General features: G+C 46.9%; 2 protein-coding genes across 2 annotated transcripts; both read left to right on the forward strand.

Annotated features, from left to right (window-relative positions):
* Positions 1-8,941: 8,941 nt before the first annotated feature.
* On the forward strand, positions 8,942-12,515 carry LOC117087022. Its single transcript, XM_033216749.1, has 2 exons — positions 8,942-9,125; positions 11,357-12,515. The coding sequence occupies exon 2, from the start codon at positions 11,608-11,610 to the stop codon at positions 12,142-12,144; it is 537 nt and encodes a 178-aa protein (XP_033072640.1). The 5' UTR covers positions 8,942-9,125; positions 11,357-11,607; the 3' UTR covers positions 12,145-12,515.
* On the forward strand, positions 12,502-21,685 carry BRD2 (bromodomain containing 2). Its single transcript, XM_033216748.1, is given in 13 exon segments — positions 12,502-12,689; positions 14,209-14,512; positions 15,128-15,265; positions 15,801-15,939; positions 16,024-16,172; positions 16,174-16,239; positions 16,333-16,707; positions 17,225-17,353; positions 17,544-17,792; positions 17,910-18,172; positions 20,012-20,316; positions 20,525-20,647; positions 20,765-21,685. Coding segments are annotated over 13 exon segments (2,406 nt in total). The 5' UTR covers positions 12,502-12,660; the 3' UTR covers positions 20,902-21,685.
* The last annotated feature ends 3,099 nt before the right edge of the window (positions 21,686-24,784 follow it).

Raw genomic sequence — 24,784 nt, forward strand, 5'->3', positions numbered from 1 at the left:
TGGATTGTCCCTTCTAACACAGATGTTTCAAAGGTAAATCTTTTCATCTTATCAGGCTTATCTATGAGCCATTCTCTTTTTTTTCTTTTTTTTTCTTTTGAGACAGAGTCTCGCTCTTTTGTCCAGGCTGGAGTGCAGTGGTGCAATCTCTGCTCACTGCAACCTCTGCCTCCCAGGTTCAAGTGATTCTCCTCCTGCCTCAGCTCTGGAGTATCTGGGACTACAGGCGTGTGCCACCACGCCCAGCTAATTTTTCTTAATTTTTAGTAGAGATGGAGTTTCACCGTGTTAGCCAGGATAATCTTGATCTCCTGACCTCGTGATCCACCTGACTCGGCCTCCCTAAGTGCTTTGATTACAGGCATGAGCGACCGCACCCAGTTTCTATGAGCCATTCTACACCTCCACAGCCTTCCCTATGTACTCTACTACCCTTCCAATTCATTCTAGGTCCTTCCCAAGCTCCTTGCCAACTACCGTTTTCTTCCTACTCCCTGCCACCTCCTGTTTGAGAGAGCAAACCTAGCCATCCAGCTCCCACATTTATTCTTATTTCTACCTCAGTGTATTTCTCCATACCCATATTCATCCTTCCCTTTTAGTGACATGACTATGATGTAGCAATCTTTACAACTACTCTACAAGGTTATAATGTATTATCCCCATTATATAAACAGGAAAACTGCGACTCAGAAAGGTTCATTTATTTAGCAAATATTTATTGGCCACCTTCTATGTGTCTAGCAGTATGCTATGTAACAGATACCTGCCATCATCACACTTCAAGTCTAATGAAAATAAACAGACATTAAACAAGTAAACATACAAATCTATAAACTAAAAGTTCCACACACACACACACACAAACCTCTTAGAATTGATAAATTCAGTAAAGTTACAGGATACAAAATTATTATATAAAAATTAATAATGCTTCTGGATACAAACAGTAAACTAGTGAAAAAAGAAATCAAAGAAAGTAATCCCATTTACAATAGCTACAACACCCCTCCCCCACCAAAAAAACACAAAATAAAATATCTAGAATAAACCAAGGAGGTGAAAGATCTCTACAAGGAAAACTATGAGACATTGAGGAAACAAACTGAAGAGGTCACAAAAAAAATGGAAAGACATCCTATGTCTTTGGAAGAATTTGTATTGTGAAAATGGCTGTACTACCGAAATCAATCTACAGATTTGTTGCAATTCCTACCAAAATACAAAGACATTCTTTGCAGAAAGAGAAAAAACAAACCTAAAATTAATATGGAACCACAGAAGACACAAATAGTCAAGGTAATCCTGAACAAAAAGAACAAAGCTATAGGCATCATACCAACCGACTTCAAAATAAATTACAAAGCTAGAGTAACTAAAAGAGCATGGTACTGGCATAAAAACAGATACACAGACCAACAGAACCAAATAAAGAACCCAGAAATAATAGATCCACATCTTAACAGCCAACTGATTTTCAACAAAGGTACCAAGATATTCAATGGGAAAAGGACACACTCTTCATTAAATGGTGCTGGGAAAACTGAATAACAATATGCAGAAAAATACAACTAGACCCCTATCTCTCATCAAATACAAAAATTAAATCAAAATGGATTAAAAATTAAATGTAAGACCTGAAACTATAAAAATTACTGCAAGAAAATACTGGGGAAATGCTCAAGACTTTGAGCAAACATTTTTTGGTTAAAGACTTCGAAAGGACAGGCAAGAAAGCAAAAATAGACAAACGGAATTACATCAAGCTAAAAGGCTTCTGCCACAGCAAAGGAAACAATCAACAGAGTGAAGAGACAACCTTCAAAACGGGAAAAAATATGTGCAAACTATCCATTTGATAAGGGATTAATAACCAGAATATTTATCAACAGAGTGAAGAAACAACCTTCAGAATGGGAAAAAAAAGTGTAAACTATCCATCTGATAAGGGATTAATAACCACAATATATATAAGGAACTCAAACTCAACAGCAAAAATCCTCCAGAAAATCCTCTGTTTGAAAATGGGCAAAGATCTGAATAGACCTTTCTCAAAAGACATACAAATGGCCAATAGACATATGAAAAAATTGTCAACATCACTATCATCAGGGAAATGCAACTCAAAACCACAATGAGATATCATCTGAATCTACTTAAATTGGCTATTATCAAAAAGACACAGATGAGATACTGATGAGGATGCAGAGAAAGGGGAATGTTCATATACTGATGGTAGAAATGTAAATTGACATAGCCACTATGGAAAACAGCATAAAGATTCCTCAAACAACTAAAAATAGATCTACTATATGATTCAGCAATCCCACTGCTGGGTATATATCCAAAAGAAAGGAAATCAGTATGTCAAGAGATGTGTACATGTCCATGTTTATTGCAGCACTACCCACAGTAGCCAAGACATGGAATCAGTCTAAGAGTCTATCAAGAAAAGACTGGATAAAGAAAATGTGGTGTATATATACATATATATACAATGGATACTATTCAACCATAAAAGAGAATGAAATCCTGTCATTTCCAGCAACATGGATGGAACTGGAAGTCATTGATGTTAATGAAATAAGTCAGGCACAGAAAGAAAAATATCACATGTTCTCATATGTGGGAGCTAAAAATGTTGATCTTACGGAGGTAGAGGGTAGAATGATGGTTACCAGAGGCTGGGAAAGGGTGGAGGTGGAGGAGGGATGAAGAGAGATTCATTAATGGTTATAAAAATATAGTTAAAATGAAGGAATAAATTCTATAGTGTTTGATAGCACAGCTGGGTGACTACAGTTAACATTAATTTACTGTATATTTCAAAATAGCTAGAAGAGTAGATGTGAAATGCTCCCAACAGAAGGAAATAATAAATGCTTGAGGTGATGGATATCCTAATTGTCCTGATTTGATCATTACACATCATATGCATGTATCAAAATATCACATGTATGTACAAATTATTGTACCTAAATATGTACAATTATTATGTATCAATAAAAAATTTCTAAAAGAAAAAGAATTCAGAGGTCCATAAACTTGGATGGAATGAAAAAAGTCAACTTTATTTTCAAAAAACTCTCATTGAAATTTAATTTTATGAATGTAGAAAATAAATCTTTGCAGTACCAGCCAGCAGCTGTAACACTGTCATCAATAGAAAACACCATCAATTAATATTTTCATATCACATTATAGTTGTTACAGACATCTTAAAATATCACTTATAATTATGGGAGTTGTTAAACTTGCCAATAAATCATGCTTTTTAATGTATTAATAAAGAAACACTGTATTGTATTAATACAGAAACACATACTACTAGATCACACATTTCTTTAAATACAGTAGTGCCCCCCACATAGAACCAAATGTAATTACATAGTTTCTCCTATCCATAGATATACCTATGATAAAGTTTAATTTATAAATTAGGCACAGGAAGAGATTAACAACAACAATAGGAAAATTATACTGTAATAAAAATTATGTGAATATGGTCTTTCTGTCTCATACACAAAGTATCTTATCGTACTTATTTTCAGACAAGGTTGACTTTGGGTAACTGAAATCACAGAAAGTGAAACTGCAGTTAAGCGGGGCCACTGTATTTTGATAACTATAGTTTATATTTTATTTTATGCATTTACAAATATCATCAGACAAGATCCAAAGGCTTCACCAAACTGCCAAAAAAGCTAATGGCACATAAAAAGCTTAAGGAGTCCTGATTTAATCAGTCATTCAATAAACATGAAATCCTTCCTCGAACCATCTCCTGTTCTAGCTTCCTCACATTACATTGCTCTGCTTCTTCTTCTTTGAGATCTTCCACTGGTTCCACTTCCTATTCTTGCTCCCTGTATGAAGATGTAACCCAAAGCTCAATCCTTCACCCTAAATTGTTTTTATACCCGCTCCTTTACAAACCTCGGCTACCTTCATGGCTGATTCAAACATCACCTCAAAGGTGACTCTCAAATCTACTTTTCCTAATCTTTTTTTATCTAACTTCAATCTTGGATCTTAAACTCCCTGCTGTGCCTCATAAACAGAATAATATACCACCCAGAGTCAGCTGGGTTCAAATCCCAGTTCTGCTACTTACTAAAAGTGTGACCTTAGGTAAATACTATATGCTATGGTTTGAATCTCCCCTCCAAAACTCTTGTTGAAATTAACTGCCATTTTGACAGTTTTAAGTGAGACCTTTAAGAGCTAATTAGGTCATGAGGGCTCTGCTCTCATGAATAGATTAATGCTACTAATGTAGGTATGGGTTCCCATTTAAAAGGGTACATTCTGAGGCCAGGCACGGTGGCTCATGCCTGTAATCCCAGCACTTTGGGAGGCCGAGGCAGGTGGATCACAAGGTCAGGAGATTGAGATCATCCTGGCTAACACGGTGAAACCCTGTCCCTACTAAAATACAAAAAATTAGCCAGGCGTGGTGGGCGCCCGTAGTCCCAGCTACTCAGGAGGCTGAGGCAGGAGAATGGTGTGAACTCGGGAGGCGGAGCTTGCAGTGAGCCGAGATCACGCCACTGCACACTGTACTGCAGCCTGGGCAACAGAGCGAGACTCTGTCTCAAAAAATAAAATAAAAAGTAAAATAATATAACAAACAAACAAAGGATACATTCTGGTCCCTATTCTCTCTCCATCTCATGTGCTTGTTTGCCCTTCTGCCGTGGGATGATGCAGCACAAGGCTCTCACCAGGTGCCAATGCCATGCTCTTGGACTTCCAAGCATCTGGAACTGAGCCAAATAAACTACTGCTTATGAATTACCCAGTCTGTGAGTATTCTGTGATAGCATCAGAAAACAGACTAACCCGTCCTTTGCTTCTGTTGTTTCATTTGAAAACTGAGGGTGATAATATTAGTATTGACTTTACAGGGTTTTAAGGATTAAAAGAGTTAATACATGTAAAGTACTCATCGCAGTACCCGACACATTTTAACTACTCAATAAACGTTTTGCATCACCAATCACATCTCCTTCCGACCCCCTGACATTTTAATTTGATGTTTATTAACATGGACAGTGCCAGCCACTGGAAGACAGAGTTTCTATCTAACAACGTAACTCTGATCAAGTCATTACTCAAAAAATTTCAGTGGTTCCCCACTGGTTCCAAACTTAACAGCACCGGAAACCTCCCATAATGTGTTCTCCAATATAAATTTACCTCCCATTTTCTCTTCTCCTGCTCTACTTCTTGTAGCTTATGTTCTGGCCAGATTGGACTAGACTACTCTCTGTGACAATAACCTGTGCTGTTCTACTTCTGTCTTTCCTCACATAATTCTGATGTCTCAGATATGTCTGAAGGCAATAATTTTGTCTATGATTATTCCCCTATACATGGCACCCCATAAAACATACACATTTCAATCTTACCTAAGTCACATACCTGCTTACATATCAATTCACCTCAATATTTGCTCAACTTGTGAGAAGCTAATATTGGCCAGATACTGTGCTAGAACCTGGGGATATTAAAAAAAAAAAAAAAAGCAAAGCAAGGAAAAGAATACATCATGGCCCTGCTCTCAAAATCAAGGCCTAGTACTGGAGAGAAACATGTAATCACATAAATGCCATTCACTGTGGAAAGTAAAATCCTAAGGGTAAGGAACACCAAAGAATGAGCAGTCAGCTCAACTTCAATGATAACATTAAGCTTTTCAGAGATGTTATTTAGGCTTACATAGGTTGGGGAAAAGCCTACTCCATAAAGAAAGTGCACATGTGTAAAACACAGAGGCATGAAACAAAATGATGCGTCTGGGAAACAGTTCAATACAGCTGGAATATAGGGCCCAAGAGGAAGTGGTTAGACATGAGGCTGGAAAGCTAGGCAGACTGTTCTGGCAAACATGGGAATTTGGACTTCATCACATAGCCAATAAGGAATTAACACAGAGTTTAAAAGAGAGCTATGGCCAGAGCTATATTTTGGAAAGCTTTCTCCTGGCAGTATTGTGGCCGAGGCAGAAAGTCTAAAGCAGCACCGTCCAATAGAACTTCTTGCAATGAGGCTGGGCGCAGTGGCTCACACCTGTAATCCCAGCACTTTGGGAGGCCGAGGTGGGCGGATCACGAGGTCAGGAATTCGAGACTAGCCTGGCCAACATGGTAAAACCCCGTCTCTACTAAAAATACAGACATTAGCTGGCTGTGCTGGCAGGCGCCTGTAATCCCAGCTACTTGGGAGGTTGAGGCAGAATTGCTTGAACCCGGGAGGCAGAAGTTGTAGTAAGCCAAGACCGCACCACTGCACTCCATCCTGGGCGACAGAGCAAGACTCCGACTCCGTGTCAGGAAAAAAAAAAAAAAACTTCTTGCAATGACCAAATGTTCAATAATCTGTGCTTTCCCATATGACAGCCACTACTCACATGTGGCAACTGAGAACTTAAAATGTGGCTAGTATATTGAGACACTAAATTTAAAATTGTATTAATTTAAATCCAAATAGCCATGTATCTAGGAAATAATTTAGGAGATTGTTGGTACAGCTCCAGTGATAGAACTAGGACAGAAGGGTGAGTTGATGCATAGTTAAGAGGCAAAATTATGAGTCTGTAAGGGTGTGAGAAAAGGAAATCAACAACAGGCTCCCAGATTACAGGCTTTGGGGTTAAATAGCCGCCATTACTCAGGGTAACAGAAGAGAAAGAGCAGGTCTAGAGTGTATAGAGTCTGCATCAGTTTTGAACATATTGGTGTCTGAGAGTTATCCAAGTGGGAATATTTAGTAGGAAGTTTAGCTTAAAGGGCTGTGTGAACTAAAGATTCAGACTTGAGAGGCTTTGAGCCATGGAGTCAGATTACCTAGAGAAGTTGAACAGAATTAGAAGCAAACAAGAATCACGGCAAACATCAACACATAAAAAGGGGCTAAGGAAGAAAAATCCACTGAGACTGGAGAGGAACAGTCAGACAAATAGAAAAAGAAACAAGTGAGAGTGGTCATAGAAGTCAAGGGTAGAGAGAATGTCAGGAAGGAAACACGATCAAATGTCTAATGCCTCAGAGGTCAAATACGGTGAGAACTGTAAAGTGCTTCCTGACTTTGCCACTTAGGAGGTTCTTGTTGACATCTGCCAGAAGTTTTGGTGGTAGCAGCCTGACAGGGGTGGCTTGAGGAGTGGGGATGGGGAGAGAGAGGGTGACAAAGAATTGAGATAGTAAGGATAACTTCAATTTCAGGTCTTGGCTGTGCAAGGGAGCTGAGAGAAATGAGTCTCTAAGAGGGCATGACATTGAGAGGGTTGTTCTCTTTTTGTCAGCGGGGAAACCAAGAGAAAAGTTTAAAAGGTCAAAGGGCGGAGAAAGGAAGAGAGCCTCCGGGTTAAATAGAGAAGGTTGACCAGGTCAATAGTAAAGGATTTCCTTAAACCGAAGGGAGGACCTCTAGTGAAATGGTAAAGGAATACACACTTGACCCAGTTTGCAGGTGGGAAATGGGAAGCCAGGAGTTCTGCAAGTTGGCTTTTCTGTTCTGTGAGGTGCCATCTGTCGGTGAGGAGAGATTAGGGTCTGCAGCGTGAAAATCTAGACCGTACTCTGGGTAATCAAGTGAGAAGTTATCGGCTAATGGCAAATTAAAGGCTTACTTTTTAGCTGGCAACTGAATCACTATAAAATTTTATGTTAGCAATTCCAAAATTTTGGAGGGACTCACTCAAGATTGAGAGTAGAGGTCGTAACTTTAAGAATATAAGAGGTTTAAACGGTCCACTACGAGAGAGAGAAGGAAAAGTGATCAGCTGGTAAATATCGTACAAGATAGAGCAGTCCAGGGACTCACAGGTCTCACTCAAGTCTAGCGTAGGTTCAGGGCACGGAGGAATTGTAAGGCTGCCTAAGACTAAAGCCGAATACGAAGTTCATGTCTGCGGTCCGCACCTCATCTCTCCGCGCCGCAGGCGCGCCGAGGGCGAGAAACGCCCTCTCCAGTGGTCGCACCACACCGACACCAGGAAAGGGGCCCCTCTCTGCAGACCCTCATATTTCCAGGTCCAGGCCCCATTCTCCTCCGCTGACAACAGCTTCCTGGCGCGCGCTTCCGCTAGTTTCAGGCCAAGACCAGCCAAGCTGCACCTTACACCCACCTAGAAGGAAACAAGCCTGGTCGCCCGCGGCTACCCAGCTACGCCGCGGGTAGTGGGGGAGGGGGCGCTGAGGCAGGAGGTCGGCGCCAGGGTGCGGCTCCCGCCCCATCAAATGCGCGCGCTCCGAGCCCCGCCGCCGTAGCTGCGATTCCGGCCCGGACGCCTGCGCACTACGGCTCTCCCCGCCGCCTCTGGCACTCCTTTCCCTTCCCCCAGTCAGGGCGCACCCTTGCGCCTGCGCTGTGCGTGTTCCTGGTCTGCGGCAGCCATGCTGAACCCGTATGGAGAGGCGAGTGGGGGGGATAGAGTCGAGGACTGCGGGATAGGAAGCTGGGGATATGGACAAGCAGCAGCATTATAGCGCTCTGGGTTTCGGGACATAGGCCTGGGCCATACGGCCCCTTTGGCCCCTTGCGCGACCCCCAGGAACGTTCGGAAAACTGGTCCTCGTGGCTTGGAAGGGGGGGGCAGCGGGCACGTGACCCCCGTCAGCCAATCTGGGCGCTGCTGACGTGGCCGCGCGGCCCCGGTGCTCTCCCCACCCCCCAGTCCGTTCGGAAAGGGAGGGGCTGGGGGCTACGCCCCCTCCCCCAACACGGCTTCATTTTCCGGGGGGGGGGGTTGACACCCCGGATTACATACCCCGTACCAAGCCGAGGGCAACTTTGGAGGCCCCCGGAAGGCTTTAGGATCCAGGTGAGAAGGGGCCCTTGTGGGGCGGAGATGTTGTCAGTCAAGTGCTTAGCCAATGGTGGGGAGTCCGGGAGGGGGATTTTGGGGTTCGGAAAAGAATGCTGAGAGTGGGAAGATTTGTCTTTCAAACCTTTTACAGCCAATGGGAGCGTAGAGGGGGGCGAGCAGGAGAGGGCCACTGGGGGGGGATGGGAATGGCCAGCCTCATGCCTCCATACCAATTGGAGGGCAAAGGGGTTAGGGGGCGGTGTGGCCCCCCCCATTCCATTCGTCCCCTGGGGGTACAGCAGCCGGGAGCCAGGTGAGAAGGGATCCATCGGCGGCCGAGGGAGGGGTGACCTGGCGGTGGGCTGAGGAGTGGCGGCTGTGGCCCCTACCCGTGGATGTGAATGCTTTGGGAGTTGGCCACCCAGGCTGTGAACTGAGGTTGTTCCCAGGCGCCAACTTCTTTTCTCCCCAGAGCCTCTGGAGGGAGCATTGCTGTGCGCCCTTTGTGTTCGCGGTAGGGGAGCTCTAGTCACACTGCAGGCTGGAGGTTACGCTTCGAGTCGCTCACCGAATTTGTGTGCATTCACGTGGACACGGCCTGTGGGGCCTTTTGCCCCTGTAGGATCTTTACTGAGCACGTGTCTACTCCAGGCTGGGGGTCTTACAAGCTGAAAGCTTGAGGTCTGCTTAGGAACAGAAACCAGGCCCAAGGTGGGTGCTGGCAGTAAGGGGGTCTAGAAAGCATGATCTGAGATGCGAGGGAGGCTCGGGACCTGGAATGATTTCACAGCTCCCAAGGTTTCGGGTTTCTCCAGGGTGGCCTCTTCCATCGCCTCCCTCATCCCCTCCCCCAGTCCTGAACAGTTCTCTCCTTGTGTACTGCGGGGGAGGGAACGGAAAGGAGGAAAAGAGTTACTTTCCCAAATTACTGAGTAGCAGTAGCCTCCCTGGTGACTCATGTGGGGGAAGGGAGGATAGAGGATCGGGAGGCAGTGATTTTCCGGAATGCAGGGAATAAACGAGAGCAATGTCTGGCTGCCCTTTTCCTTTCTAAGGCCTGGTATTTTTCTCCGCCTGCTAAGTTCTTCTTCCACGGCCGGCCCCCTGATGGGCCTCTGTCCTGGCCTGCAGAGCCCCGGTGGAGAAAAGCGGATTTGGGCGGTTGGGCCACTAGGGGGAGGGGAGAAGGCCTCTGCAAAGTTGCTGTGTCATTGCCCTTCCTGCTGCAGCCACCCGGACGGGGCCGCTTGTACTTTGGGGGACCAAGGCCTGATCCCTGGCTGGGGGAAGGGACTCTGCTCTCCCGATGCTCATTTTCCCCCGCCCTCCCCGGGTTTGCCCTACTAGGGGGGTCAGAAGACAGGAGATTGGCGGCCATTTTAGACGCAGTAACCGAGGTTGGAGCTGAAGAGCTACTGCAGAGGGAGGGAGGGTGGCCTGGTTGCAGCTCAAGGACCTAGGCCCTTACGAGTCCTTCCCGGGGGAGGGGGAATCTTACCGTATATTTGTTCACCTACGCTGATTACTTTTCCCTGATAGGTACACAAGTTTGTTTTCTCCCTGGTAGCGAAGAAAGGGGAAACGGGGAAGGGGACGCCCCGCCAAAGCCCAGGTTTTCTCGGGTGGGGGAAATCCTTTCACTCTCTTGTAAGAGGGCGGGAACGGCCCCAGAGATACTCTGGAGATCCTGACTTTGGGCTCTGGTTTATTTATAGAGTCTGCACCCTTATTTAGATACCAAGTTATGAGAAAGACTTGAGTAAGTTGGGGGGAGGGGGCGAAACTGAGCTCCCAAAATGGCTCCTGCCCCTCCTCGGAGGCGGACGGCCGGGGGGAGGGGAGGGGAGGAGGGGGAGGGCTAGTCTGAGCCGCAGCCGCCGCCTCCTCCGCTCGCCCTCCTCCCTGGCGCTGACCGATGGACCAGCCGCTCCGTGGGGAGGACTCCGGACCCTGGTGGGGGGGCGGGGGGGTTCTTTCGCCCCGGTGGCGGAGGGCCCCTAAGAGGCGGTTACCCTTAGGGGTGGTGTGGCTTGTGGGGAAAGGTCCGAGCTCGCCTGGAGGGGGAGGGTTTTTCCCCTAAGTCACCCCTCACAGGACTTGTTTTTTCTGCTTTGAGCCAGACGCCGGAATGGATTTTAAGGAAGAGGTGAGGTGGGTTACATTGTATAGGGTAGATGGATGCGTTTGGAAATTTTAATCCCACTTCAGGGTTGCCGAGGTTTTTTCGAACGAGCAGAAATGTATTGGTAACTGTAGGTGTGTGTGGGGGGATTAGAAAGGTGCTTGGACGTGCAAATTTGGGAGACGTATTCTAGCTTTTGTGGTCTTTGGGACTAAACAGTAAATAATGAGTGTTTTGCTCTTGTCTTTCCATTGTTTAGTTTGGGGAGGGAGTGGAGTATTTTAAGACTTTGGGAAGCCTGTGTTCTACATTATGGGGCATGGGAACGTTAGATCCCCTTGTCGCCGTTCTGAAGCCTGTAGTTGTTCGCCATACAGGAACAGGCCGCGGCTTCTAAGATGGCGTCTTCTTCCTCGTTTCAGATTCTTCGCTGCAGCTGCCTTACCGCGGAGAACCACGACCCGCCGGGCGTCTTGCGGCCACACCCCTGGCGGGCCCAGGCAGGCTACGCCCACGCGACCCCGCCCGTTTCCCTGCCGGTCTGGCCAATGGAGGAGCTACGAATGGCACGACCTGCCCGAGCTTGGCAGTCTCCAGTTGTCCTGTGCATGGAGGCCTGGGAAGACTTTGTTGGAAGGGGAGGCGGGGAGAGGGTGCTGGAGGCTCTGGGGCGATGGCTTCCGCACCCCTTCCAACCATCCTCTTTGCCTGGATTCAGCGGACCACAGCTCAGCCAATTGGCTTGGAGATGTGGCGGGTTGCCACTTCCCTGTGGGTCTCTGCGGCACTCTTCTGCCTGGTGACTGACAACTTGGAAATGAAGTTTATGACGTCATCGTTGCGGCTGGCCAATAGAAAAAGCTCCCGCGGAGAGGTGTTCCTTCCCCTTCGACTCAGCTTCTTCACCCGCGTGAGCGAGCGCGCGCGCGCGGAGGGGGGTGGGGGAAATCTCGAGCGGGGTGGCGCGCATGAGCGGCGAAGCTCCTCCTCCCCGCCTATATATAAAGGGCTGGCGCGGGGCTCGGCGGCGCCATTTCGCGCTGGAGTGGAGCATCCTCTAGAACGACCTGGAGGATTCTGCCTACCGATACAGAGCCTTCGAGTCGTCCGGGGCCGCCATTACAATCCACCTCCATCCGCTTGGAAATGGCCTTCGTCCCGGCCTATGACTGGTCCCAGCGGACAGTACAGACCCCATAGAAGCCCCTGAAGCTCCCCTTTTTCGGGCCCCGCCCAATCCTCGGAGTCTGTCCTCCCCTTCTACTCCGCCCTCAAGAGGATTTCAAAGATGGAGGCGGCGGCTCCCTAAACCACTTTTCGTGTTCATCCGCCTCCATCCGAGATCGAAACGGGACCTCGTCCGCCCCGTAGGCTCCCGACAAGAAGAGGGGATCCCTGCAGACCAACAGCGGGCCATATTGACGACGGTGTCTGAGATCGGGGACCGTCCTTTGAAGAGTCAGTCCCTCAATCGCCCGCCTCAGCGGAGGCCGCCGCCATTTTCTTGGTGTCCGCCGTCTGCAGAGCGCGCCAAGCTGCCTGGAGCTCTCCGAGAGGCCCCAAAGGGACTGTTTTCGTGCCGGTCAGGCAGGGGGTTTGTTGCCTGGAGGCCAAGAGGAACGGCCTCCCCCGTACTTACCGGGTTATGCTGGACCGGGCGGTGAGGGGAACCGAGGCCACCCGGACTTTCCGCGGCTGAGGGCAGCGCCGGTTCCCTGCGGTGAAGATGCTGCAAAACGTGACCCCTCACAACAAGTACGTTTCCGCGAGCCGCGTGTGGGAACGGGATGTTGCGGGGCGGCGGCACAGGGGTGTGGGGCGCCGTGTTCGTGGGGAGCACCGAGCGGCCCCGGCGCGCTGCTGTTTGGCGGCGCTGCTGTTGACTCGGCCGCGCGGAGGGCACTGAGCGACGGTTTTGGAACGGTGGTGGCCGGCCCGGTTACTGCCTGTGGAGGGGAATACAGGTTGTCATTTTATACACTTGATGCCGCCGTGGCCCACTCTTAACCGAGTCAGGCAGAGCTTGTTTGGCGGTGGAGTGTAGTGAGGGTGGACAGCAGGTCTGGCGTTTGGTGGGTCTGGTGTCTAGCGGCGGTTTGTCATAGCTTTTTAGGGGGATTCACGGCCACCTCTAGCGCCCTGTAGGGTTGCCATGGCGATAGAGAGCTTAAGAGACTGGCAACGGGGATTCCCGGAGAAGGGTAAAGGGATCACTCTCCAAGTCTGCGGGTTCCTAACGCCCAGGATATGTCATTAAATCTTTTTTTTGGGTGGGTGGGTGGGTTGTACATGTTGTTTGTTGGTGGAGGGATTGTTTTTTCCTAACATTTAAGGGTTTCATTCGGAGCAAGAGGGTAGAGCTAAGGTTCCTAGTTCAGCTCTGCGTTGTAAATAATGAGATTGTCATATAGTGTCTTAAATCTTAGGTGGTAGGAAATTCATCGGAGGAGCACCAGGGGGACTGTAGATGAACCACTCTTGGCGTTTGGTGTCTGTAGTTGGTGCTGTAGTGGGGAACTGGTAGTGGAATCGTATTGTGTAGTGGGTGGGTGGAAGGGGGCTATCACTTGGTGACCTTGACTTGTTTTGTACAGCTTTTTGACTTTCTTGGAGTGAGGAGACTTTCATTTGGTGCGACTAATTTTGGGGACCTGGTAGTTTCGGGCTGTAAAGTCTGACAAATGCTTCCTTGTCTGGATATTTTTTAAGTTGGTATGGTTTTTCCTTTGAGTCCATGTTCCGTTGTGGCGTTAACTACCCAGACCTTGTGGAAGATGGTGCTCTCTCTTCTATCTAGGTGGATTATTCGGTGTCTTATCAGCATTTTATGGAATTTTCTATGTCCGTAATTTGTTCTCTTCCTCTTTTCACCAGCGCTCAACCACCATGGCAACCACCAAACCCCCCAGTGAGGAGGAAGCTTGGGGTTTGAGTTTCTTAGCTCCTCCCATCTTGCTTAAGCCCCATCCCCATAGGGCTGTATTTCTGAGATACTGTGCTCTATCAGAAACAGTTTTGTTGGAGTTTAAAATATGCTAAAGAAGTCATTAGACTTCAGAAGGTGGAATCTAGATAGTATATTAAAAATACTAATAAAGGCGGGGCCCGCAATAAAAGCTCCACAGATTGTTTGGATATTGTTTCTGCTTAAATCACTTGGCATGAGCGTAACCATCTCACTAGGGCCAACACCTGGATTTATCAGACCATTGTGCAAATGCACTTTTTCCTGATTTGCACGATATTGCCCTAATTTTGTTTCCCATCTTTACAGGCTCCCTGGGGAAGGGAATGCAGGGTTACTGGGGCTGGGCCCAGAAGCAGCGGCACCAGGGAAAAGGATTCGAAAACCCTCTCTCTTGTATGAGGGATTTGAGAGCCCCACAATGGCTTCGGTGCCTGCTTTGCAACTGACCCCTGCCAACCCACCACCCCCAGAGGTGTCCAATCCCAAAAAGCCAGGACGAGTTACCAACCAGCTGCAATACCTACACAAGGTAGTCATGAAAGCCCTGTGGAAACATCAGTTCGCATGGCCATTCCGGCAGCCTGTGGATGCTGTCAAACTGGGTCTACCGGTGAGTAGAGACATTGGAGCCTGGGAGGTATGGGATGAGCAAGAATGCGTGTGAATGGGGGTGGTCTGCCTAGTGTAGATGCTGCGGCCCCTAGGGAGTTCCCATATCTCCCCTGTAGGGCAGTTAGCCACCAGATTTCTGGATTCTTGGTCCTTTGTGATTGCTCCGACCGCTTGCTGTAACTATCTTGGCATCTTTCCTTGTGCCCTCCATGTGTCCTTCCTTAACTTTTGTGCCCTGGCTCCATTTTACAGATTCCCACCTCGGGTTGGGAGAGGACCACGGTGGCCAAAATTCTTAGCTTCTTCCTTTCCCTCATGCAGCCCATGGATAGCCAGCCCCAGAGGTAATGTCACAGGATGGGAAGTTTCCAGAGTGGGTGGGAGGTGGGTGGTTAGAGAAAGGCAGCAGGGGCCTCCCTGTGGGTGTCAAGAATCTTATTTATTTATTTATTTATTTATTTTGTCCCACAGTTTAACTGGGGCCGCAGTTTAAGTAAATACTTCTTTGATGCTTAGAGGGGGTGTGTGTGTGTGTGAGAGAGAGAGTCGGGGATCAGTAGTGTCTGTAAGCATTTATTTTTCTATGGTTCTGACCTAACATTTCTCTGTTTAGGATTATCACAAAATTATAAAACAGCCTATGGACATGGGTACTATTAAGAGGAGACTTGAAAACAATTATTATTGGGCTGCCTCAGAGTGTATGCAAGATTTTAATACCATGTTCACCAACTGTTACATTTACAACAAGGTGAGTTTTTCGGTGTGTTCATTTAGCAGGTGGGGAGAAACAATGACTTGCTAGATAGTTTGTCTACATAAAGCTTAAATCCTTTGCTAGTGAGGGTGCTACCCGGGTAGAGTAGTCGGTCTACAAAATCTGACTCTAGATGGTACTATTGAACATAGTGATGTGACTTCAGAGCTCCAGTTAAAGGTTATTTAAGTAGAACACTTCGTATTTGGGGGGGAGGGGGGTGGCCCTGTTTTTTAGAGAGCACCAGAGACCTGAGTAGACCAGGGATCTCTTCTTTTCAGCTCTCAATCCCTTCTGAACTTTAAAGGACCGTGTAGTTTTTTCATTCGTATCTTGGGAGACACAGTTAAGAGAAAGTGGAAATTAGTAGTGGCCTGGAGTAGGAAATTTTCTTTAAGATTTGATGACAAGGTGACTTGCCTGGGGTATGGTAATGGCCTAGAGTCTGAATGCCTGTGAAAAAGATGGTGTGTATCTATCTTCTGTTGGCATTTTTTAACTTACTTTATTGCTGTCTGTGTTCTTATAGCCCACTGATGATATTGTCCTAATGGCACAAACGCTGGAAAAGATCTTCCTACAGAAAGTTGCATCAATGCCACAAGAAGAGCAAGAACTGGTGGTGACCATCCCTAAGAACAGCCACAAGAAGGGGGCCAAGTTGGCAGGTAAGAAGAGTAGGAGTTTTGCAAATGGACACCTAAAGATGGGAAAGAGAATCAAACTACACTTGCTTTTTTCCTTTTTCCTAGCGCTCCAGGGCAGTGTTACCAGTGCCCATCAGGTGCCTGCTGTTTCTTCTGTGTCACACACAGCCCTGTATACTCCCCCACCTGAGATACCTACCACTGTCCTCAACATTCCCCACCCATCAGTCATTTCCTCTCCACTTCTCAAGTCCACTGCACTCTGCTGGACCCCCGCTCCTTGCTGTTACTGCAGCTCCTCCAGCCCAGCCCCTTGCCAAGGTATGATCTGTGGATTTCCTCTGGGCAGCAGGGAGGCAAGGGTCTTAAGTAAGGTGGACGTGGAATAATAGGTTCCCTATCTTGTTTCTGCAGAAAAAAGGCGTAAAGCGGAAAGCAGATACTACCACCCCTACACCTACAGCCATCCTGGCTCCTGGTTCTCCAGCTAGCCCTCCTGGGAGTCTTGAGCCTAAAGCAGCACGGCTTCCCCCTATGCGTAGAGAGAGTGGTCGCCCCATCAAGCCCCCACGCAAAGACTTGCCTGACTCTCAGCAACAACACCAGAGCTCTAAGAAAGGAAAGCTTTCAGAACAATTAAAACATTGCAATGGCATTTTGAAGGAGTTACTCTCTAAGAAGCATGCTGCCTATGCTTGGCCTTTCTATAAACCAGTGGATGCTTCTGCACTTGGCCTGCATGACTACCATGACATCATTAAGCACCCCATGGACCTCAGCACTGTCAAGGTACCCACTGCATGGGGCAGATGGGACGCTCAGGCAGTGATGGGAGCCTAGGTGCAAAACATTAAGTATCCTTATGTGGGCACGCAGCAGTCTTTGGTTCTTGGCAGTTTACTTTCATAAAATAATAGTGGAACAGAAAGAAGGTCTGGTGTTTGAGAATTCATATTTCCTGGAGTTTGAAACAGTAAGGTGGGGTTTCTTTGTCTTGAGAACAATACTGTTTATAATTAAGTACTAATGTTGTGGCAGTGTTGGGTTGAGGAAGTTATGGGGTGGAAAGACAGTCATAGGCCACCTCTCCTCCTCTGTCACTTAGAAATGATTTCTTTTTCTAGACATAAATATCTCTTCAACCCACCCAAATTCCTTTGACTTCAAACTTGAACCCCAGGGCACAGATCCTTAAGGTCATCCCCAGTGTGCTCTCAAGAGAGGGCTCTTCTTGTGGTGTCTGGGGTTGGCAGGGAAAGGTGAGTCTTCCTGCCTGTGCAGCTTCTGATGCTGCCTCCTTCTGCAGCGGAAGATGGAGAACCGTGATTACCGGGATGCACAGGAGTTTGCTGCTGATGTACGGCTTATGTTCTCCAACTGCTATAAGTACAATCCCCCAGATCACGATGTTGTGGCAATGGCACGAAAGCTACAGGTGAGTGGAAAGGTTGGAGTTGAAAAAATAAATGGTATGGGAAGTTATTTTGTCATCTGTGCTGCATAGCCTCAACATGAGGGTCTCACTGTTCTGTACAGTTGTAAATTGGAGCTATATCACTTGGTGGCTGGGTATGCAGGGCACTCACTGTTCATCAGCATAGTTTTGAGTTTGTGCCTCTTTCTAGGATGTATTTGAGTTCCGTTATGCCAAGATGCCAGATGAACCACTGGAACCAGGGCCTTTACCAGTCTCTACTGCCATGCCCCCTGGTTTGGCCAAATCATCTTCAGAGTCCTCCAGTGAGGAAAGTAGCAGTGAGAGCTCCTCTGAGGAAGAGGAGGAGGAGGATGAGGACGACGAGGAGGAAGAAGAGAGTGAAAGCTCAGACTCGGAGGAAGAAAGGGCTCATCGCTTAGCAGAACTACAGGAACAGGTATTTTGTCACTCTCAAAAGTTTTTACTGGGTAAGAGGTTCATGCCCTTTGTCCTAATTTTTTCTTCTTGTCTTTTTATCTTTATTGACTTTTTCCACTTCTTGTTTTTTCTGTAGCTTCGGGCAGTACACGAACAACTGGCTGCTCTGTCCCAGGGTCCAATATCTAAGCCCAAGAGGAAAAGAGAGAAAAAAGAGAAAAAGAAGAAACGGAAGGCAGAGAAGCATCGAGGCCGAGCTGGGGCCGATGAAGATGACAAGGGGCCTCGGGCACCCCGCCCACCTCAGCCCAAGAAGTCCAAGAAAGCAAGTGGCAGTGGGGGTGGCAGTGCTGCTTTATGTCCTTCTGGCTTTGGACCTTCTGGAGGAAGTGGCACCAAGTGAGTTAGAGTAGGAAGCAGAGACTAGTTTGGCTATTTCTCTTTCTCCAGGGGATGCCATCTCTATTTGCAAAGATTTTTCTAAATGGCCAGTTAACAGATGCAATAGGCTTTGAGCATTGGTCCCCAACCTTTTTGGCACCAGGGACCAGTTCCATGGGAGACAGATTTTTCCACTGAGGGGGTTTCGAGGGGGTGGTTTTTGGGATGAAACTGTTGCATCTCACATCATTGGGCCATTAGATTCCCATAAGGAGCATGCAGCCTAGATACCTACCACATGCAGTTCACAGGTTCATACTCTTACGAGAATCTAATGCTTCTGATCTGGCAGGAGGCAGTGATGCCCGCATACCTGCTGTTCACCTCTTGTGTGGCCCAGTAACAGGCCACAGACTGGGTACTGGGTTGGGACCCCTGGCTTTGGGAGCCATAGGGTCTTTCACAGCTACTCTGACAGTGAATTCTGAAAGCCATAAACTACAAACAAATAAAGATGGCTGTGTTCCAGTAAGTTTATTTGCAAAGAGAAGTGGCAGATCATATTTGTTCTCTGGGCCATTGTAGTTTGCCTGTTGCTCTAAATCAATGAGTCTAGACTTTTGTTTTCAGTGGCGTAGCAGTTTTTGGTTTTTTGGTGTGTTTTTGTTTGATTGTTTTAGACTCTAAGCTGGAGTGCAGTGGCGTCATCTCGGCTCACGGCAACCTCCACTTCTTGGGTTCAAGCGATTCTGCCTCCAGTCTCCTGAATAGCTGGGATTACAGGCCTATTTCTGTAGTTTTAGTAGAGATAGGGTTTCGCCACGTTGGGCAGGCTGGTCTTGAACTGACCCCAAGTGATCTGTCCGCCTTGGCCTCCCAAAGGGCTGGGATTACAGATGTGAGGCACTGTACCTGGCCAGTGGTGTAGTTTGGTAGTGTTTTAGGGAGCGGAAAGACCCATACCAGTATACCTAAATGGGTGTACCTTGTTTTATTGTGCTTCACTTTGTGGAGATGTTTTAGAAATTACAGCCTTTTTTAAATTGAGGATTTGTGACAACCCTGTATGGAGCAAGTCAACAGTTTTTCCAACATGTTTTTGTGTCACATTTTTAGTAGTCGTTTTTCATTAAGGTATGTGTATGTACATTGTCTTTTTAAAGGCCTAATGCTATTGCCCACTTACAGTCAAGAACATAGTGCAAACAACCAAGTAATGTGACTCAGTTTATTTTGGTACTCACCTTATTGCAATGGTCTGGAACCAAACTCAGAATTTTCTTTTTTTTTTTTTTTTTTTTTTTTTGAGGCGGAGTCTCGCTCTGTTGCTCAGGCTAGAGTGCAGTGGCCGGATCTCAGCTCACTGCAAGCTCCGCCTCCCGGGTTTACGCCATTCTCCTGCCTCAGCCTCCCGAGTAGCTGGGACTACAGGCGCCCGCCACGTCGCCCGGCTAGTTTTTGTATTTTTAGTGGAGACGGGGTTTCACCGTGTTCGCCAGGATGGTCTCGATCTCCTGACCTCGTGATCCGCCCGTCTCGGCCTCCCAAAGTGCTGGGATTACAGGCTTGAGCCACCGCGCCCGGCCCAAACTCAGAATTTTCTATCTCCAAGAGGGTATGCTTGTATAAAGTTTTGAAAGCCCAAAGTAAATGTAATAAAATGCTTGGCAGGCAAGTGTTCCATAAAATGCTGTTTCACTATACAGTGTCCCAGTACCCCACCTCTGACTTGGCCATTGAATGGAAAAGCAGAAGCTCCACTCTGGGCAGGAAATAGGATCACTGAATTACAACAGTGGGAACATACTAGGAGAGGTTAATGAAGCTTCTTTTGCTGACAACTTTTTTTGCCCGTAGGCTCCCCAAAAAGGCCACAAAGACAGCCCCACCTGCCCTGCCTACAGGTTATGATTCAGAGGAGGAAGAAGAGAGCAGGCCCATGAGTTATGATGAGAAGCGGCAGCTGAGCCTGGACATCAACAAATTACCTGGGGAGAAGCTGGGCCGAGTTGTGCATATAATCCAAGCCAGGGAGCCCTCTTTACGTGATTCAAACCCAGAAGAGATCGAGATTGATTTTGAAACACTCAAGCCATCCACACTTAGAGAGCTTGAGCGCTATGTCCTTTCCTGCCTGCGTAAGAAACCTCGGAAGCCCTACAGTACGTATGAAATGAGGTTCATCTCGTGGTTCTGAGGACAGTTTAGGAAAGATGATGGGGTCTGTTTGCTTTCAGGATTGTTAGTTCCCAGGATAATGGGATGTGTTGGTTGACTCCTCATGTTTAAGAAAGGAACTTGGGAACCTAGGGGCCCATAATAAGATGTTAGGGACAATCTTAATGTATCCTGATAAATTTCTTTCATTAGCCATTAAGAAGCCTGTGGGAAAGACAAAGGAGGAACTAGCTTTGGAGAAAAAGCGGGAATTAGAAAAGCGGTTACAAGATGTCAGCGGACAGCTCAATTCCACTAAAAAGCCCCCCAAGAAAGGTGAGTACGTATATATAGGCCACTACAGATTGACTGCATCCTGCCCTCGTGGCTGTCTTTTATTGACGATTGAAGATTCAGACTTGAAAGTCTTTAACTTTCAAATTTGTTCTGCAGTGAGTGAGAAAACAGAGTCATCCTCTGCACAGCAAGTAGCAGTGTCACGCCTTAGCGCTTCCAGCTCCAGCTCAGATTCCAGCTCCTCCTCTTCATCGTCCTCCTCTTCAGACACCAGTGATTCAGACTCAGGCTAAGGGTCAGGCCAGATGGGGCAGGAAGGCTCCGCAGGACCGGACCCCTAGACCACCCTGCCCCACCTGCCCCTTCCCCCTTTGCTGTGACACTTCTTCATCTCACACACACACCCCGCCCCCCTCTAGGAGAGCTGGCTCTGCAGTGGGGGAGGGATGCAGGGAGATTTACTGAAGGAGGGACATGGACAAAATAACATTGAATTCCTAGCCCCACTGGGGAGTGATCTCTTGGACACAGAGCCCCCATTCAAAATGGGGCAGGGCAAGGGTGGGAATGTGCAAAGCCCTGATCTAGAGTTACCTGAGGCCATAGCTGCCCTATTCACTTCTGAGGGCCCTGTTTTGAAGTTGTTTGTTCTAATTTATTTTAAGCTAGGTAAGGCTGGGGGGAAGGGTGGGGCCATGGTCCCCTCAGCCTCCACGGGGAGGGAAGAAGGGGGAGCTCTTTTTTTACGTTGACTTTTTTTTTCTACTCTGTTTTCCCTTTTTCCTTCCGCTCCATTTGGGGCCCTGGGGGTTTCAGTCATCTCCCCATTTGGTCCCCTGGACTGTCTTTGTTGATTCTAACTTGTAAATAAAGAAAATATTATTCACGTTTTGAGTTACCTTAATACTTGCATTTGTAGTGTTTCAAAAGGAACATCATAAGAATTGTCTTGATAATTTTGAAGAAAATACTCTTGCAGTGAGAAAAGGCAATAGCTACCCTATAATTGGATTGTTTCAATTTTTAAACCAGTAGGATTTTGCTGTGTTTTTAATAAATCCATCTGACTTTTGTAAACTGAGTGCTTAGAAGTAATCTTTAGGTCTACAATTTGCTCGTTTAAATGAGAAATCGTTCTGTGGCTCATTCATGCTTTAACCAAGAACTCAAAATTTTGAGGTAGGCTTTAGGTTTTTCCCTGTGGCACTGGATGTGTGAATTTTCTCCTGAGCAGATGTAAAATGTGAGAAAGGGGTGGGAGGTAGCCAAAGGTAAGTACTTTATGCATTGAGTTTATTGCCTTTAAAAAGGCAATGGGGACTACTTCATTGTTAAATTTTGCTGCCATGGTCACACATTGCAAATTTACAGATAGTTTATTAGTTTACTAGGGTATTACAGCAATTAAATGGCAAAACTCCTTTCTGCATACCACCTTGTCTTGCTAAGGGGACGGAAGGGTTGTATGTTAGGGGGTTGGGAGGTGTGCATTCTGGAACTCGGGGCTTTAATACTGGAAAAGTGAGACATTTGGCTTAGTATAGTATACCATAGTAGGAAACTAGAGAGATGTGGAAAGTAGGATCAGGAGTGTAGTAAAGCAAATGGTTTATTCTGCTATAAATGGCACCAGAAACATGTAGGGTGGATTTTGGAAGCAATAAATGTTACTAGTGATTATCAGCCCTCTTTAGAGATTCGGACTAAACTGGGGCTTGAGCAACAATTTTCAAACGCTCAGGAGATGGTAATAAAAAATTAGGTTTGTGAGCCACCTGCTGTTTGCCAAACAGTTGTAGAGGGGAGCAAATCCTTGTTTGGGCTTTTTCACTAACTCGTGTGCACCAATGAAAGTTCTTGAGCTCTGGTCCCCTTTTGAGAAGAACATGTTGAGGATTCATAAGCAATAGAGACATGTTGGGCAATAGGTGATGAGAAAAATTAAAGTTCTGAAAATCGGAGTAAAATTAAGCTAAGTGCATGTCTGTGTCAAGGACTACATCTCATTTCAGAGGGAATTTAAGGATTGAGTTGGATTAGTTTTGGGACAAAATACAGAATATTTTGTCTGACTGCAGCCTCTTCTGTTCATGTACTTTTTTTGGTTTTTTTGTTTTGAGACGGAGTCTTGCACTGTTGCCCAGGCTGGAGTGCAGTGACACTATCTCAGCTCACTGCAAGCTCTGCCCCCGGGTTCACACCATTCTGCCTGAGCCTCCCGAGTTAGCTGGGACTACAGGCGCCCACCACCTCGCGCGGCTAGTTTTTTGTGTTTTTTAGTGGAGATGGGGTTTCACCGGGTTAGCCAGGATGGTCTCGATCTCCTGACCTCGTGATCCGCCCGTCTCGGCCTCCCAAAGTGCTGGGATTACAGGCTTGAGCCACCACGCCCGGCCTCAGTCACACATTTATTGAGTTCCCTTGATTGCTTTTTCAGCAAACTGTTAGGCCCATAGACCTGGGCATTGCCAAGCCAGAGGGTATAAGGTGAAGATAAGGTCTTATCGTGGAGTTTGCTTAGCACAAATAGAGTGCAATTACTAACCATCATGGTGTGGTGATTATACTGATTGAATCCAAGATACAGGCATGACTTGGTCTTCACAGACTATCCTTACTGTGCACCCATATGTGGACCCCAGTTCTTACCCAAACTCCTGCTCTTAGGTTCACTCAGGACTACCTTGATTGGAAGGCCCTTCTTCCATGAGTGACCAGCATGAGGGACTCCCACGACAAGGACCAGAGCTGACTGGTGTTACTCTGGGGCTTGGTGCAAGACTGGAGGAAGATTTTCCTGAGCAATTAGAGAGTGGCTGTAATGGAGAGCTGGGAAGGAAATGTGGGAATGGTAGCATGGAGCTAATGTGTTGTCAACATGATTTCATTTTTTCCTGGGTCATCACCCTGAAGATGGCAAAATCCCACTAGTTTGTCTCCAGCACCGAATGAGACGACAGCTTCTTGCTCTCAGAATTTATATTCTAGGTTCAGGGAAAGGGGCAGCATTAGACAACTAGTCACACGATTTTTAGCACAAGTAGGTAATTCTAACAGGACATCGTGCAGAGATCTAGCAAGAATTCAGAAAAGAGGGTTCTCTTTTCTGAGAATGTGAGAGCTATTCAGATATCTCAGAAAGATGAGTTCCTTCCTGTTTGTAAGGGGTGGATGGGTGGGAGCAGGGAGTAGTGAACATTGCCAGCAGAAGAAACAGCAACTGAGAAGGTAACTAGGTGATGCTGAAGCAGCAGGGATGAAGGTGAGTGCTTCCAGATAAGGCCAGAAAGCAGGGAAGCTAAATCAAGGAGAGCATTTCACCTGCGATAAGGACTTCAATTTACATCTCAAAACACTAATAGCTAACATTGAGCACTTAGTGTGTCCCATGTACCGTGCTAAATAAAAACCCTGTAAACTCATTTGGTCCTCACTATAATCCTGTGAGGTACATCTTGTCTGCGTTTAACAGATGAAGAAATGAGGCACAGAGAGATTAATCAATTTACCCAATATCACCACATTGTCAGTGCAACTACTGCACTAGACTTCCAGTGCTGTGGGCCAGTAGGGAGCTAGGAGATAGACATGCTTTAAGGAAATTGCACTAGGGACAATCATGTTAGGGTTGGTGGGGTGTTGAGAGTGGATAGTTTAGAAAGCAATTGCAGCAGTTAATCCCAGCAAGTGGGAATAGTGGTGTAGAAGAGAGAGGCAGCAATGTAGATGAAGAAATGTAGATAGATTTGAGAGCTATGTAGGAGATAGATGGGACTTATTCTCAAAATGTTCTTGTCTCCACACATTAAAGGAACAGCAGAGCACACGGGCACTTGCAGACATACACTCAGAGTATCTAGCACAGAGCTTTCCAATAGTGGAAGCTTGATATTTTGTTGACTAAAGGAGTGCCACCTGGCTGACGGGCAGATTTGAATGGAGCTCCCTCCAGCGAGGCTTGCGGAAGGGGCAGGGATTCTGAGGCTCTCGGAGACTGCCACTGAGGTATTTGGCGCCACCTGTTGGGCGTGTTACCCACGATTTCCTCCTGAATCTATTGTCACTTTTGTGCCCTGCCCCCATGTTAGGTGGTTCTTCCCTTCTTACTTTCCTATACTTCAACTCTTAAAATGTGAGCCTTCATTTTTACGACCCAGAGGGTCATAGAAGAAGGAG

This window comes from Trachypithecus francoisi, unplaced genomic scaffold (assembly GCF_009764315.1).
Source record: "Trachypithecus francoisi isolate TF-2019V2 unplaced genomic scaffold, Tfra_2.0 Lachesis_group10, whole genome shotgun sequence".
NCBI lineage: Eukaryota > Metazoa > Chordata > Mammalia > Primates > Cercopithecidae > Trachypithecus > Trachypithecus francoisi.